The sequence below is a fragment of the Notolabrus celidotus genome, chromosome 18 (genome assembly GCF_009762535.1).
Source record: "Notolabrus celidotus isolate fNotCel1 chromosome 18, fNotCel1.pri, whole genome shotgun sequence".
Taxonomy (NCBI): domain Eukaryota; kingdom Metazoa; phylum Chordata; class Actinopteri; order Labriformes; family Labridae; genus Notolabrus; species Notolabrus celidotus.
The window spans coordinates 661,374-678,719 of NC_048289.1; the positions used below are offsets into that span (position 1 = coordinate 661,374).

Here is a 17,346-nt window from a genome sequence, read left to right on the forward strand (position 1 = left end):
GAACCAAGCTGTTTTTTGAACCAGGTTGTAAACATGTTTATTTCTGCTGTAAAGATCGTCTTCTTGAATGGGTGTGTATATGGTTTCCTGTGTTTCTGCACTCAGCCTCATGTGGACGCTCGATGAACTGCAGTTTAGAACACTTCTGTATGAGTTTCATATTTAGAGACCGGAGGTTGCTGCTTGGTTTAAACTGGTTTAAAAGGAGGGATTGAGTATTTTCATCTAATGGAACGTTTCATTACACAGAAACAAGAATCTCACACAGAGCACAGCGTTGAACAAAATATTTATTTTTGACAATTACATGACCTCTGAAGCTCCGAGAGGCGACCGAGACAAAGGTACAAAAAGTTTCTGTCAAATAAAAAGAGCGTGAAAAAGTAACACGAGTTGGCAGAGTTCAAAGTAAAATCAGCAGAGCACTGACGGACACACGGAGGAGGAGGAGGAGGAGGAGCAGGAGGAGGAGGAGGAGGAATGAGATGATCAGTGAGTACAAGGACGTTCAATCAACGTACTGATACAGAAATCATCCAGTCAAAAAAAGAAAAAATTCAATCTAAATCATTAGAATATCTGAGATTCAGCCCTGAGATACACACGGACAACATTTCATTCTCCAAATTAATAACATGTCAGAAAAAAAGCAACAAAAACAAGAACAGCTGTATTTGGTACGATGAAAACTGATGCAGAAAAAATCATCGCAGTTAAAGTTTCAGGCACTCACACACCTGCTTATTAAACCACTGCAGCAACAGAGAAATACAACATCAGAGAAGAGAGATGGCACAAATTAATATGATCATGTGCTCCAGGATGAACACATCTGAGTGTGTGTGTGTGTGTGCGTGTGTGTGTGTGTTTGAGAAAGAGAGAGAGAGAAAGTAATGCTGCTGCCTCTGTGTGGATGACAGGAGCCACATACTGCTCTGCTCTCTGAAAGCACAACGCTGCCCCTACTGGAGCTGTGGAGACACTACAGCATCACTGATCACATCAAACAAACAGGAGTGCTGAGCAGAGCCTCCACCTCTGATAGAGTCTCACAGAGTCAGAGGGATCCTGCAGGGCCAAGGGGTTTTAAAAGTCTGCTGCAGAAAAAAGTGCATGAAGCTGCCTTCATCATGACCAAGATGATGTTCGTCCACTGATTTGTCTTTGCATCACTGAAAGAGGGAAGTGTACCTCCTGAGTGTTAGATAAGGCTTTTACTCAGAGGTCTGCTGATGGGAATTTACTGTTTAGGCCAAAAGAGAAGAAATAAACTCATCAATACGAGCACTGCTGATATACTGGAAGTTCATTCAAATCAAAGATGTGACTCTGTAAACATCCTGCTGGAGTCGGTGACACTGAGGAGTCTGTCTCTGATGTAAACGCACTGAGCAGAGAGAGTGACGTCAGCTCTGACAGAAGAGAGCGTAAACAGCAGCTGAAAGCAACCCCTCCACGTGTAACAAACTAAACTCACTGTGACCTTTGACCCCGTGACAGAGCTTCAAGTCATCAAACTGAACCTCAGTGAGAAAACCACTGATTCAAGGGCCGCTCAGACAAACACAACATGGGCATGTCTTAACGGTGTGACGTGTGTCTGACCTTTGAACCTCAGAGCCTCAACGAAATAGGAGGGGAAGGGTTAATGAAGGTAATACTGCAGTCGGAGCAGAGGACCACACCTGATCAAGAAGCCTTCACACAGGGAGAATACATTCAAACATACGGTCCTCTATGAGCACGCTGACCCGCAGACGAAGTCCTCCAAGACCTGGAGAGCTTCAGAGCTGTAATGATGATGTGCTGCTACTTTTTATTTTACTGATTACGACTCAAAGATGTGTCGTTTTTGTTCCCACTGTGCTCTGACTTTTTGTAGATTTTAAAGCTCCTGTGAGGAACGTTGTTTAAGTTGATTGTGGCGCCCCCTGTGGACACAAGGACACCTCTGATGTCTCTGCTGATTTAATGCTTTAAATTAGTACGTAGTGTTAGTGACCCCGACCCCCCACAGCAGCTGGAGGCATCAAAAATGACAACACAGAAACAGTCGGTCTTGATGTTGACGCTCGTTTGCTTTTAGAGGTTATAAGAAGCATCATCGTTAACTTCACTCAGTTTCGTAACCACTGGGAAACTCCTCACAGGAGCTGAATATTATATTTACATGTGTGTACCCCAGAGAGAGTAGGGTCCGTCTTAGAAACCAATACAAATCAGAATACCTGAACAAGTTCAAATTAAAAGCTATGTTCAACCCGTAAGTACAACAAAGCACCGGGCCAGGATAGATGGATAGATGTAATTCTATCTGAACAACACTGGACCTAAAGTTAGCATTCAACCTCTGCTTTGCTAACGCTACCATTAGCTGGGAGGTTACAACCAAAAATGGTTCCTTGTTAAAACAAACAACAACATGCTAATCTACGGTTTGATTCTGTTTCTTGATACAAGAGGATGGCTTTAATTCCTAGCCAATGATGTTAGCTAGCAAAGGTAACGTTAACAGGTAATGTCAGTTTATCATTAATGTTAATATTCTTAACATTAGCTATACCTTGGATGAGAAAACTTTGATTCGTCTTGCGACATTGTCAAAATGTATTGTTTGCTAAGTATTGATTGAATGCTAACATTAGCCGTTAGCTCTCTTATTCAGATGACAAATTCTGTTCGGACATCTCGTTAGCTAAAATTTACCCTAAAGTTAGCTTTCAACCAATTCCCACATTACTGTGAGCATGCTAACTTTAGCATTAGCTTGCAGCCTCAAAATCAGATCTTTTAATGTTGTCAAGTTGTAATATTAGCTAGGTATGTGTGGATGCTAATGTCACTGTGGAGACATGCTAACATTACTGTGAGCGGAGTTGTGTTGTATCAAATAAGTTGTACTCTCACTTCAGGATCCCTCCTCTGTAGCTGATCAATAGAAGAATCCAGATTTGGTTTTAGAATAAGCTAATCTTAGCAGCACAACATCATTACAGCTTCAAACCGGTGTGACCCGACTAACTGCAGGGGAGCACGGCCGGCACGTTCTGGCTCCACTGTTGTGTTCTGGTCTCTTTGATCTTTAGTCCAGGTGTGTTGGTACCTTGTTCTATGAGTCACCTCTGAACCTTTCAGCACTTTCTCCGTCCGATCGTTAAATAAGAACCAGAATCTCTTTGTCCGGCTTCATATTTCATCATCTGTATCAATAACTTAAAAACACACAATCAAACCTCTTTGACATCTGCTGAAGAGCCATGAAGAAAAACCACAGAAATAAATAACCCAAATATAATCAAATACTTACAAAGTCTTTAAAAAATTAAATATCTTTGATTGTTATTCATATTTAATCCTGAAAGAAAACCTGTATAAATAAAGTGATGACACAAACTCGGTATGTTCCCGTCTGTGTCCGAGTGTCTCTGCAGTCAGTCAGAGATCTCCTCCTCTAACACAGCAGAGGCTGGAGTTAAGGTCTACGGGTGGGGGCCGTCTGTCAGAGTCACAGCAGGCGAGGAACACAGAGCCTGCAGGAGGATGAAGAACGCCTGCATGAAAACAGAGACAGTCACACATTCATCAGAACACGTTTCTTTATGTTGGGACTGAACTATGTGGGGATGGACTCTGCAGCACATGTTGTAAAGCTAATGTGGTCAGACCATCACAGCATCTACAGATCCTTCAGTTTTATTCTACAGGACTGGGTTGAGTCTACAGTCCAATCTGTGCCCATCTCCAGACCACAAACTGTCTTGGGTTGGTGACAAACTTTAGACAAACATGTTTCTGAACGTGGACCATCTGCACTGTGCTGTTGCTTTATACTAGGGATACACTGATCCTACTTTATAGGTCCCGATACCGATATCGATACCTGGGCTTTGGTATCTGCCGATACAGATACTAGCCGATCCGATCCTGGTATTGATTTAACAACCTCTATTCCTTAATGTGAGGATAGAATCATGTTTTGGGTTAAAAAAAGAAAAGCATAGAACTGTCACCCATCTGTTTTTGAAGCAGATCGTCAGAGGGAGCCATATTGGAAATGTTGAACTCAACCTAACTTCTGTCGAGTTAGTGCGAGGTAAAGAGGTGGGCCTTTAGCCTCCTCTCTAACAGCTATAGTGTTCCCACCTGTAAATCAAGTCAGCCACGCCCTTATTTGGGCATAAGTTTGATATCTTTAAAAATACAGAGTTCTAAATAAATTCACCTGGTACAGTGTGTGCTGATGGAGAAATGAGCTTTTCAGATCTAAACTGTTTTTTGAACCAGGCTGTAAACATGTTTATTTCTGCTGTAAAGATCGTCTTCCTTGAATGGGTGTGTATGTGGTTTCTGATGTTTCTGCAGCCAGCCTCTAGTGGACACTTGATGAATTGCAGTTTTTAACACTTCTGCATGGGCTTCATATTTTAAGAGGGAAGGTTGCCACTTAGGTGAACACGATAGCTTGTTAGCTTTGTCAAGGTGAGCGTCAGTAAACGATGATGAGGTCAGGTGAGAGTAAACAGGTAGTGATGTGAATGCAGGACCTTTGTGACGACCTGTCTTCACTAGTTTGAGTTAGTTGTGTGTTAACTGTAGGTCCTTTCCTCAGTTGGTTTGTCCCTCTGTTGGTAGGTTACTTTGTCAATTAGTTAGTCAGCTGATTACTGGGTTGGTTTGTTATTTAGTGGTTGGCTGATTGGTTCCTCGGTTGGTTGGTTAGTAGCAGGTTGGTTTCTAACTCGGTAAGTTGGTTTGTTTTTGGTTGTTTGGTTTGTCACTGGATACGTGTCTTTATTCTCAGCTGATTTGTTACTTTGTTTTCTCCGATATGAGGTAGTTAATCAGTTTTTTGTTTGGTTATTCAGTCGGTTGTTTTCTTAATCGATTAGCTGGTTACTCGGTTGGCTGACTGATGACCTGATTGGTGATCAGTGGGTTGGTTGGTTGGTTACCTGGGTGGTTGGATTTTAACTTGGTAGGTTGGTTTGTTTATCAGTTGGTTAGTAGTTCTCGACTTGACTAGGGGTTTGGTTAATGGTCAGTGGGTTGGCTGGTTGGTGGTTAGGTACTCGATTGGTTACTCAGTTAGTGAACTTATTGATCAGTTGGTAGTTAGTCAGGTGGTAGTGGTTTTCAGTAGGTTAGCTGTTTCTTAATAATCATTAGTTAGGAAGAAGTGATAGTTGTTCCTCATTTGTTATTTTGTTTTCACCTGCTTAGTTCTTACTAGGGGTGTCAACAATTAATGGAGTATGGATGAATTGATTGTTAAGAACTCACTCAAACACATTTTGTTGTTTTGATTTTCTATCAGGTGGATCAAACATCATGTGGTCTCATATTTGGTTCAGCTATCAGGGAGGTGTTTGAAGTTTAAAGCATGTTTCATGTGAATCAGCTGACTGAAGGTGTTGCTCACAGCGGAGACACCCAGCTGGGGGCTGCAGCTGAGTGACAGGTCTCCATGAGCGTTTTGTTTCTCTGTTGCGGACTGATTATGACCCGGTTGCGCTCCTGGCTGACACCTGACCACGTTCACATGCTTATTATTCTCAATAAGAACGAGTAGACAGAAAACTGGACACTGAGTCTGAAATCTGATCCTGTTCAGTTCCCTTGTTGAAGTCTGAGTCTTCACTTTTCTGATTGTACGTCTGCAGAGATTATGAGCCTGCTCCACACGTTGATATTCAGTGTATCTAACATTTTGAACACCTCAATATGATCTGTACATATTTAATACTGTCAGTTTTATACACTGTGTTGTGAAGGAACATTTGATTCAGGGGAAAAAACGCATTTGGCTTTGTTTTTGACATGGAACACGTTTACATTTTTTTAATGATTAATCAATAATTGATTGTTAACATTTCCAAAGATCGATCACAGAGATTACTTGAAATTGACATCCCTAGTTGGTGGTTTATGTAGGTATTGGCAGTTAGCCAGCTGAAGATAACTTATTAAGGCCCTGTCCCATCTCTCCACACTTAGCTGAGTGCTCTTGGTTACGCTCACTTTGGAGATGTTTTGCTACGTTAAAGTAACATTTGCGTATCGTGTGTAAGTACATATTTAGTGGTCAAGTGTGCAAGGATTTTTCAAAGCAATTGGAACACACTTGCCGACCCCCATTTCATCACACGGCAGATTGAGAGGATAACATTGTGTAAGACAAACATGCAGCTGATTGTGTTGGCTTTATTTGGTGCTCTGTTGGGCAATTTCTTAAGATGAGCCACCAGAGATTAATGTTCAGATGTAGAGAGAGCAAAACTCCTACTTTGATCCCAGGGATGTTTACTGTTAACACATCAACTGTAACATGTGCTAGTAATACAATACTCCAAATCATGAATAATAACATCTTTGCAGATACAAGTAGTGAACCATACGTGGCCACAATCCGATTACACGGGTACAAAGGTAATTCTTAAAAGGTGACATATCATGCAAAATTGACTTTTTAATGGTTCTTTACCTGAAATATGTTTCCCTGGCATGTCTACAAACCCCCCGAGAATGAAAAGAATCCATTCTGCCCCTGTTCTGATTTCTCCACCTTTCTGTAACAACAATATCCGGTCTGTCACGGAGTCAGAGCTCGGAGCTTGTTCAGCCCATAGACTGTATAAAATAATACTGAATCCCTCCCCCGTTTTTCATTACCTGCACACATGTGTGCTAACAAGGAGCTTAGGAGGGAGGCATGCTAGTTGTAGGCTGTCTTAATAAACACAAAGGTCGGTTTTACTCCCCACGTCTGCAGATTTGAAGATCTAGTGGATGATTTTTATTTGTCATGGATAAGTGCTAGCGCTAATTAGCATAGCCACATAGCTATATGTTCATAGCTGTAGCTGTAGCTGTAGCTGTGTACCAAGACACACGTCGACATACTGACAAATAAAACAACAAGAAACACAGAATCTGTGACCAATCCTTCAGAAAGGTCCTGCTGTCTTTCTGGCAGAGGTCGGTTTTACTCCCCACGTCTGCAGATTTGAAGATCTAGTGGATGATTTTTATTTATCATGGATAAGTGCTAGCGCTAGTTAGCATAGCCACATAGCTACATGTTCGTAGCTGTGTACCAAGACACACGTCTACATACTGATAAATAAAACAACAAGAAACACTAAATCTGTGACCAATGGTTCAGAAAGGTCCTGCTACAGGCGCCTCTCCGTCAGGATCAGATTCAGAGGGTTGAAGTAACATGATCTCTGAGCAGCCGTGTATATTCACATTAGATCAACGTGCTGGAGAGCCGAGGCACATCCACTTCCGGAGGGGGCGTGGTCAGAGGGAAAACAGAGTGTTCTGATGAGGAATGAAGAAGAGGACTTTTCAGGCATGTCAAAATCTGATTTCTAAGTGTTTTTTTGAGCATAAACTTTAAAGACATGTTTTGGGGACCTCTTAGACCAATATATATTGATGAAAAAAGCGTGATATGTCCCCTTTGACTCTTGTTCATTGACTGACTGGAGCGTTTCTTTCGTGGTCCCTTTATAAAATAAATATTAAGTTATTAATAGCTGTAGACCGGCTTACTGCAAACGTACAGCTATATTTTTTTTTACCAATTGTGCATCTTTCAAACATCTGCTTTACATTGAAATCTCTTCAGTGGGTGATCTTGTGGCTCTTCATAGTAACTTTATGGGAATAAACTTCACCAACAAGTTGCATTGTGGGATTTATGCTTTGGCTAATGTCGCTCAGATACAATCTTATCGTAAGTACAGATAACAGGACACACTTGTGCACTGACACTAAGCACATGAACGCACATGCCAAGCACCCAAACGTGCAAGTGTGATCAAGTGCACGTAATGGGACAGCCCCTCAGCCTTACTACAGCTCAGAGGGCTGAGGCTGACAGTGAAGGGTTAATTCCTCCTGTTAGTCACTCTGCATGAAGGAGACAGAGAGGGACTAGCTTATGCCGAGTTCAAATACATTGATAAGATTGGTCCCTCACATCCAGAGTCAGTACTGCTGAAGCTGTTAGCATCGTTCATCCAACCGAGAAGAAAGCGGCTTAACTTTGAACTCAGATGGCCCCGATGTTCAGGTCTCAGGCTGAGGAGTGGTCAGGACCATCGGTGGGGTTTTGTTATCTGGAGTTAGCAGATGGTTGTGCTCACTTCCCATGATACCGTTCATACGGAGAGGGTTTTATTTCAGCTGGTGAAGACCACCGTAGAATTCAAATGTCTGGGTAACAGAGAGCTGTGTGGCAGGGTGTTCAGTGTACCAGCCTGCCTTTTAGTACTGATACATCATGACTCTCTCTGACTGTGTTCTGCATTGTTACCTTTATCTCTTGTACACTTTGTTCTACACACAGTTTCACAGACTAACACCCCTTGGTGTGTTCCTCTGTGTGGTCTGAATAAAAGGAGGTCAGAGGTTTGAAATCTGAGCTGCATGTAAAAGAGAAACAGTTCATCTAGGTTTGAAATTCAGCCCAACAGATAGATGTACTGACCTCACGATGAGTCTGTTATCGCTGTCACCTGTCATCACAGCGGGTCCCTGCAGAAGCTTTGAATGTCTTGTTCTGAGGAGGGATGAGGAGTCACAGAGATCACTTTCAGTCGGCACACATAAAAAACAGCTTCTCTTTTCAGCTCTCTCTCTGAGATTTGAAAATATGTCTCACTGCTCCGAGTGTCTGTACCGTGCAGCGCTTTGTGCTCACCTTGTGCTTTTTACACTTCATGGAGAAGTTTTCTTCGATGAGGACACAGTCTGCAGAAACAAGAAGAGAACAGGAGGTGAAGACGCTCTGATTCATACAGAGTTCAACCTCCCACAGCAGCAGCTTCAGGCTCAGGAAGTGATCAACGCCCACCACACTCAGAGGGGTTATTTACAGAACACACACACACACACACACACACACACACAGATATACATAATCTGCAAGCTGGAGGTGTTAACATGGCATAACAACCACAAAAACATCCGAATCTAAAGGAAACAAGTGTGTGTGTGTGTGTATGTGTATGTGTGCGTATGTGTGTGTGTATGTGTATGTGTGCGTATGTGTGTGTGCGTGTGTGTGTGCGTGTGCGTGTGTGTGTGCGCGTTCAGAGAGCAGTACGTACCTGACTGTAGAGCACACCTGTAATGGTATTTATTGGGACAGCCTTTGAAGAAGCAGCCCAGTGTGGCTCCAGAGTCCTGACATGCGGAACACGTCTGAAACACAGCAGGTCAAAGGTCAAACCAGCAGCTTGAGTTAGTAGAGCTCTGACTGTCTTCCTTTCAGTCCTCACTTCTGACTGGTTTAAGTCTGTGCAACAACTTTAAGTCATTAAAGAAGATTGCATGTTTAAAAATAACATTTGTTTCTCAGTCTCAGCAGATGTCTGTCTAACATGAGTCTGGTTCTGCTCGAGGTTTCTGCCTGTTAAAGGAAGTTTGTCCTCTCTTCTGTAACCAGCTAAATACTGCGAGGTGCAATGCTCATGATGGATTAAGGTGGGGTCAGACTGAGTCTTATCCTGTCTTGGTGTTGGGTCTCTGTTTATAATTTGACATAGAGTGGTCTAGACCTGCTCTGTTTGTAAAAGAGTCTACAGATAAGGTTTGTTGTGATTTGGCGCTATACAAATAAAGACTGATTGAGTGATGACTGATTGAGGAACTCTGCCATGTCAGCAGCTACAGATCAGAGAAATCAATTCATGATCAAATATAAAACCACCTTAATAAAACAGACTCCTCTCTGACAGTGGGAAACACTGAATATAAACATGTTCCTGACTCAGATCTGACTCTGGGTTCCACTGTAGCACAGGAACCTTCTAAAGTCAAATCTTAACTCAAAGATTTCCACAGTGACCTCTGGAACCAGGAAGTCTTTACTCACTGATATCAATAATCAACACCGTGAATGTCCTTAAGATCAATCAAAAGAACTGCTCCTAATCCAGACTACAACAAGGATGAGTCAGACTGGACCAAACCGGGTCACTGAGCGATGCCAGTGTTTAGATATCAGGATGACTGATGAAAAGATGAAGGGCTTGGCAAAGCATGCTGGGATACAGGCAGTAGTGGGGCACCATGAGGTTCTTACTGCTGAGAACTGAAACATGAAATGGTAACTGGACTAGTACTTCTATCTCTTATCTTTCTGAGCACTCAAAGCTCTTTTACACTACTGGTCACATTCACCCATTCATACACATTCACTCACTGATGGTAGAGGCTGCTACAGTAAGGGACCATCAGTGTTAATCTCATTCATACACATTCACTCACTGATGGTAGAGGCTGCTAATGTAAGGGACCATCAGTGTATCAGGGTTTAGGGTCTTGCTCAAGGATACTTCAGCACGTGACTGCCGGAGCTGGGATCAAACTGCCAACCTTCAGGTTGATAGACGATCGACTCTACCCACAGAGCCACAGCCGCCCAAACATTAGGCAGTTGTGATCAGGAGGAAGAACCGGTCTCTGCTCATGGAGCAGATTCTTCCTCAGTGCTGACTAACCTGGAGTCTCCTTAAACAGCACTGTACGGGGGTGAATTATTTTCATAACGCGGTAATTTCCCCTTCCTGCCCCTCTGTCCCCTCTGCCTGTTGACACTGTGGTAAAGTGTTAGTCTGTTAGCATGCTAAATCAGTAAGCTAATTAACTCAGGTTAGCTAGCAGCATGAACAGACACTCATTCTGTTTGATGAGTTCATTAACAGATCATCAGTCTCAGCTCTGATAACTTCATGTCTCCTAACCTACCTCTGCAGCTACATCCTCTCCTTCAAACATGGAGACTCCAGAAAAACAACATGGCCGCCCTGACCCTGACCCAACGCTCCACACACTGCTGTGTTACGTCACTGTGTACTCATCCATTATTCCATCAGCCTGTGGTCTAGATTAAGTTTCAAGTTTGATCTTCCTGGATGGGCCGCCCTCATGGCATCACTTCATGGGAAATACTGGTTTTGAGGTTCACATTTAATGCCCCCGTACTCAGGTCTCATGAGGACCACAGAGGTTACACCGAGTAAGCTCTGAGTGGTGTGATCACAGAAACCTGCTCCCTTTGAATCCATTAAGCCAGACCCTGTAGCCCCGTACAGTCTGTCATACTGGGCTGACTTCAGAGACTCTTCTTTCCTACGTTATTGAACCAGACTCAAACTCATCACTCATGCTTTTCTCTGATAACAGCTACATCATCATCATCATCATCATCATCATCATCAGAGTGGATCTTTACCGTCTCCTGCGCCGCCCTCAACACCTCCTCCAGCCCGTACACTCTGCCCCGCACCAGGTACACGCCTGTAGACCAGATCCCGCAGTCCTCATGGAGCCAGTACTCACAGGGCTCGGCAGGCAGTACAGGGGGACTGTACCAGTCCTCCACGTCTGCAGAGCCAGCACCAGACCTGGCCCGCTTAGCTGCAGGGCTGCCTGTACTGTCCCCAGTCCAGCAGGGGCTCTTCAGGTTGGCTCCTGGCCTCAGGGGCCGCGGTGTGGAGGGACACTTCCTCCCGCGGCCCCTGACGCTACAGGATGAGTCCGAGTCGCTGAAGTCGTCCTCATCCTCTTTCAGGCCTGAGACTCTGGCGGTGGTTTTGGTAGTGAGCTGGTATCCCTCGGGGTAGTAGGGTCCATGGAGGTCTCCCAGGTCCATGGCGTTGGCGGGGTGTCCACACAGGCAGCAGACGAGGGAGCGCCGGTGCTGGCCGTGCGTGGACACCCGGCCCAGCTTCAGACAGGAAGTGCTGGGTATGGTGGCAGAGATGAAGGCACCCTTGTGAGCCTGCTGCTTCCTGGTCTGAGGTCTGACCTCCTCGGGGTAGTTCATCACCGAGCAGAGCGCCGGAGACGCCTGCTGATGCTTCACATGGACATACGGAGAGAAGCCGTCCGCCCTCAGGTCCCTCTTCTCCTCCTTGTAGTTGACATACCTCAGTTTGATCTCAGGCTCTTTGGGGGCGAACATGGAGGACGCTTGGCTCTGTGTGACCTTCTTCCTCCTCCTCTTCCTCTGAGGAGGGGTGGTCTTGGCAGTGGGAGACGGTTTCTTACCTGGAGCTTTACCTTTTTGTTTCTTTGGAGAAGGTGTGGATGATGGTGGAGGTGGAGGTGGTTTTGGCAGAGAGGGTTTTGGAGGGGAACATGTCGCCACATGGTTTTCTGCTGAAGGTTTAGCGTGAGAAAGAAGCTCCGCCTCCTGCTTTGAGTTTTTGAGCCCAGCTGACCTCTTAGAGTTATGGATACTTTTAGAATCAGAGGTAGAGTCTTTGACGTGGTTGAGGGTACTGGTTTTGCCCCTCCTCCTTGGAGTGACTGGTTTGTCTTTTGTCTTGGCTGTGGGAGGACCACTGGCTCTCCTCGCCCTCTGTCCTGCTGAGCGGCTGTCTGTCCTCTGAGGACCTGATACCTTTGAATCGCCCCCTGTGGATGGGGAACTCTTCTTCTTAGTGCGAATGCATCCTGACACTTTATACCTGCCTGAGTTAATGCTCATCACTATGGTCTCTAAGCGCGTCCCTCTGCCGGGGCGGGCTGGCAGTCTCTTCCCTTTTAAAGTCCTCCTTGGAGTCTTTGTGTTCCCGTTGACGTGAGGAACGACAGCCTGTGGTTGGTTCTCTGAATCGTCCTCCGTCAGGTCGATCAGAGGCTCCAGCTCCGCCTTCGGTCTGTGATTATTCTCAGCACTGGAATCTAACCCTGAACCATCATTCAAGTCAGACCCGGGCTGAGCGCCCCCCTCTGTCCTCAGGCTGTCCCATTCAGCCTCCTCAGTGGTCTCCAGATAAGAGGCGGCCCCGCTGGGGGAACTGGAGGCCTCAGGCAGGATGAACACGTCCTCCACATCATCCTGAGAGGCTGCAGAGGGAGAGACTGGGTCCTCCAGAGGACTGACGAACTCCCTGCTGAGTGAACACAGGTCTCTAACACCTGCGCTGCCCGGGGCCATCACTGGGGCCTGTTCCTTAGAGAAGAGGAAGATCACCTCAGAATCCCCGCTCGTCTCTGCCTCCCCCCCAGCAGGAGCGAGAGTCTCCGGGGAGGATTCAGCACAGACTCCTGAACCTGACCAGGTGTCACCCCTACCATTCTCCAAACCCCAACATCCTCTCTGCAGGTCTCCAGCATCTGAGTCTCTGTCGGGGGACACCCCCCCACAGTTCAACTCATGTCCCTCCTGTGTGAGATAAGCCCCTCCATCGGTCCCTGGCCCCCCCTGAGCCTGAGACAAAGACTGAAGAAGAGTCTGAGCAGCAAGGTCCACCGGCCCCTCTACCTGCTCCTCGTAATGCTGGTTCAGTGCAAAGCTGGTCTCCCTGAGTCCTTTATCTGAGTCATGGAGGGACAGCCTGCTGAGAGGGGGCACGCTGAAGGACAAGGAGTCTTGGGTGGAGAAGACGTGAGACCTGCTCACGTAGGACAGGGTGACTGTAGTGTGGGAGAAGGCGTTGTCCGGTTGGATCTGATCTCCGGGTTGGGGCGTGATGTCAGAGGATTGAGTCTCTGAAAATCCAGGGGTACTGGTCCCTGAGTTCTGGTACCAGGCGGAGCTCGTGACCCTCCGCAAGGCATCAAGGGAGGCGGGGCTGAGGACACACTCCTCTCCTCTCCTGGTCAGGTCCATCACTGAGGGGAGGCTGGAGGTGGAGAGGTCCTGAGGCTGGAGGTCATCCACACTCATGGGTGGCTCCTCCATCACAGCTAAAACAGACAAGACAGGAAGAGACTGTCAGGGTTCCATCTTTAACATTGATCTGTTTCATCTTTAACATTGATCTGTGTTTCATCTTTAACATTGATCTGTGTTCATCTTTAACATTGATCTGTGTTTCATCTTTAACATTGATCTGTGTTTCATCTTTAACATTGATCTGTGTTCATCTTTAACATCGATCTGTTTCATCTTTAACATTGATCTGTGTTTCATCTTTAACATTGATCTGTGTTTCATCTTTAACATCGATCTGTGTTCATCTTTAACATTGATCTGTTTCATCTTTAACATTGATCTGTTTCATCTTTAACATCGATCTGTTTCATCTTTAACATTGATCTGTGTTTCATCTTTAACATTGATCTGTGTTTCATCTTTAACATCGATCTGTGTTCATCTTTAACATTGATCTGTTTCATCTTTAACATTGATCTGTGTTTCATCTTTAACATTGATCTGTGTTTCATCTTTAACATTGATCTGTGTTTCATCTTTAACATTGATCTGTGTTCATCTTTAACATAGATCTGTGTTCATCTTTAACATTGATCTGTGTTTCATCTTTAACATTGATCTGTGTTTCATCTTTAACATTGATCTGTGTTTCATCTTTAACATTGATCTGTGTTCATCTTTAACATTGATCTGTGTTTCATCTTTAACATTGATCTGTTTCATCTTTAACATTGATCTGTTTCATCTTTAACATTGATCTGTGTTTCATCTTTAACATTGATCTGTTTCATCTTTAACATTGATCTGTTTCATCTTTAACATTGATCTGTTTCATCTTTAACATCGATCTGTTTCATCTTTAACATTGATCTGTGTTCATCTTTAACATTGATCTGTGTTTCATCTTTAACATTGATCCGTGTTTCATCTTTAACATTGATCTGTTTCATCTTTAACATTGATCTGTGTTTCATCTTTAACATTGATCTGTGTTCATCTTTAACATTGATCTGTGTTTCATCTTTAACATTGATCTGTGTTTCATCTTTAACATTGATCTGTGTTTCATCTTTAACATTGATCTGTTTCATCTTTAACATTGATCTGTGTTTCATCTTTAACATTGATCTGTGTTCATCTTTAACATTGATCTGTGTTTCATTCACCTCAGTGTTACAGCAAAACAACAAACAACAGAGAGACGAGATAGAGGCGACAGACGGTCAAACATGTTTGTATGTAATGTCCCAACATGCAGGCCTGCTGCTCGTACCTAAAGTCTCTAAAAATAGTACGGGAGGTAGAACCTTCAGATTTCTTTCGAATCATTTTACAATTCTTTTTTTTTTATAGTCATGTTAATTAATTTTCAATTAGGAGTACTCTGTGTACAAATAGTCAGAACTTTAAAGCTCCTGTTTGCGTTGATTTTGGCGCCCCCTGTGGACAAAATCATACGTCCTCTCTCACGTCCGATCTTCACTTGTGCATGAGTTTTCATTTCTGTCTCATCCTGGGTTCTTTTAATCATCTACCAGTCAGGGTCTGGGATGCAGACACCCTCTCTACTTTTAAGAGTAGGCTTCAAACTTTCCTTTTTGATAAAGCTTATAGTTAGAACTGGATCAGGCTTGGACCAGCTCTTAGTTATGCTGCTATAGGCTTAGCCGTCCTCCTGCTGTGGACGTTCCAGACTCCAGCTGATACGGACGTGCTGGACTCCAGCGGCAACTGCTACTACTACTCGTCTCATCACTATCACCGCTCCCTCTCTCTCTTATTCTCCTCTATCCCTCTTTCCAGACCCAACTCGGTCGAGGCAGATGTATGTCTAACATGAGTCTGGTTCTGCTCGAGGTTTCTGCCTGTTAAAGGAAGTTTGTCCTCTCCACTGTAACTAGCTAAATACTGTGAGGTGCAATGCTCATGGTGGATTAAGGTGGGGTCAGACTGAGTCTTATCCTGTCTTGGTGTTGGGTCTCTGTTCATAATTTGACATAGAGTGGTCTAGACCTGCTCTGTTTGTGAAAGAGTCTTGAGATAACGTTTGTTGTGATTTGGCGCTATACAAGATTGACTGATTGACTGATTGACTGACTGATTGACTGACTGACTGACTGACTGACTGACTGACTGAGGTCTACAGAGGATTAATGATCAGTAATCCTGTAACATTTTCTACAGAGTGGATTCTCTGAGCAGATATTCAGAGATCAAAGTTCACTAAGTTTGACTTTAAACTTTATCACTTTGTGTTGTGTTGATTTGATGTAATGTAACTGAAAGGATACTCTCAGAAGTTAAAGCTCACTCCTCCACCTTCTTGTTGAAGTGTTGACAGAAGCTGAGCAGGCTTGAGTTTAATTAACGGAGGAGAACATGGCAGCGCTTACTGACACTTAATGATTCAGCTAATGTCCATATACATGAATGATCACCAGACTGACAGGTCCAGAGGGTCTCTCTCCTCCTGACCCCTGCTGACTCTCACCCCGCTGACAGCTCTGAGCTGCTGTACTCAGTTAGCTTAGCTTAGCCGCAGCTAACGCTAGCAGGCTAGGCCCGGCTTAGCGCCGGTGACCCTCCACTGAACCAGACTCCATTAAACATCCCACTGATTGGACTGATCTTCATTTAAAACAGAAAGAACACAGCCCAGGACGAGACTTTAGAACTTTTACTACTTGGCAGTGATAACTTCACATTTCGGCTTCAGTTTCCACCTGAAGAAGGTCTTCATTTTGATTAAACACCAGCTTCAGGAGCTTATTAGTCCACAATGCTCGTTACAGCTCTCTAACTTTGAGGTAATCAAATCCAGTGTGAGAATGTCACACCTTGTTTCCATCGCTGTCTTCGGGTGTGTTAAATGTACTCCGTATTGAAGAATGAACCAACATGATTCAGAGAAGTGCCCTTCTTTTTTACTTCCATTAGATTAATCAAAAATAATTCAAGTGTTATTCAAATGTGAATGACTTTAGATGGAGTTCTGCAGCACGTTCTCCACATTAAGATGAACGGCAGGCATCAAGGCCCAGCTGGATGAAACAAAGACTGAGAGGTCCTGGAACTTACCGGGACAGACAGGGGGGGACCGCAGCGTGGTTAACCGTCCAGGGAGGGCTTTATCCCGGCCTGCATCTCCTCCAAATGCCCGGCTACTCTACTGGAGACTGATAACAGGACAGAGAGGGACAGAGAGCCCCAACATTAAATTAAGATCAGGACACTTTCCCGGAACACACTACTCTGATCAAGTCAAGTTCAGTATGCTGCAATCCACAGATACCGGAAGTCCCTTCAAAATAAAACCATCAGCATTCTGTACTCTATAGATACCGGAAGCCCCTTCAAAATAAAACCATCAGCATGCTGTACTCTATAGATATCGGAAACCCCTTCAAAATAAAACCATCAGCATGCTGTACTCTACAGAAACCGAAAGTCACTTCAAAATAAAACCATCAGCATGCTGTCACATACAGATACCGGAAGCCCCTTCAAAATAAAATCATCAGCATGCTGTACTCTACAGATACCGGAAGTCCCTTCAAAATAAAACCATCAGCATGCTGTCACATACAGATACCGCAAGCCCCTTCAAAATAAAATCATCAGCATGCTGTACTCTACAGATACCGGAAGCCCCTTCAAAATAAAAC

The 17,346-nt window shown here is 44.4% G+C and overlaps 1 protein-coding gene across 2 annotated transcripts; it reads right to left on the reverse strand.

The window, feature by feature from the left end:
* Positions 1 to 272: 272 nt before the first annotated feature.
* Positions 273 to 16,982, reverse strand: si:dkey-94l16.4 (transcription factor 20). 2 transcript variants are annotated; one of them, XM_034707424.1, is made up of 6 exons: positions 16,760 to 16,982; positions 11,249 to 13,713; positions 9,120 to 9,213; positions 8,711 to 8,760; positions 8,498 to 8,569; positions 273 to 3,530 (listed from the first exon to the last, which is right to left on the reverse strand). In XM_034707424.1, the coding sequence occupies exons 2-5, from the start codon at positions 13,706 to 13,708 to the stop codon at positions 8,522 to 8,524; spliced, it is 2,652 nt and encodes an 883-aa protein (XP_034563315.1). In that variant the 5' UTR covers positions 13,709 to 13,713; positions 16,760 to 16,982; the 3' UTR covers positions 273 to 3,530; positions 8,498 to 8,521. The 2 variants fall into 2 exon arrangements, with proteins under 2 accessions (XP_034563315.1, XP_034563314.1); XM_034707423.1 differs by having other exon boundaries at positions 273 to 3,551; positions 16,760 to 16,981.
* Between the last annotated feature and the right edge of the window lie 364 nt (positions 16,983 to 17,346).

Excerpts from the sequence above, each read along its gene's own strand:
- si:dkey-94l16.4 (XM_034707424.1), bottom strand. The coding sequence starts at position 13,708 with ATGGAGGAGCCACCCATGAGTGTGGATGACCTCCAGCCTCAGGACCTC. Across the intron at positions 9,214-11,248 it reads TGAGGGCGGCGCAGGAGACG|ACGTGTTCCGCATGTCAGGA; the intron begins GTAAAGATCCAC and ends GCTGTGTTTCAG. Across the intron at positions 8,570-8,710 it reads TGAAGTGTAAAAAGCACAAG|AACAAGACATTCAAAGCTTC; the intron begins GTGAGCACAAAG and ends ATCCCTCCTCAG.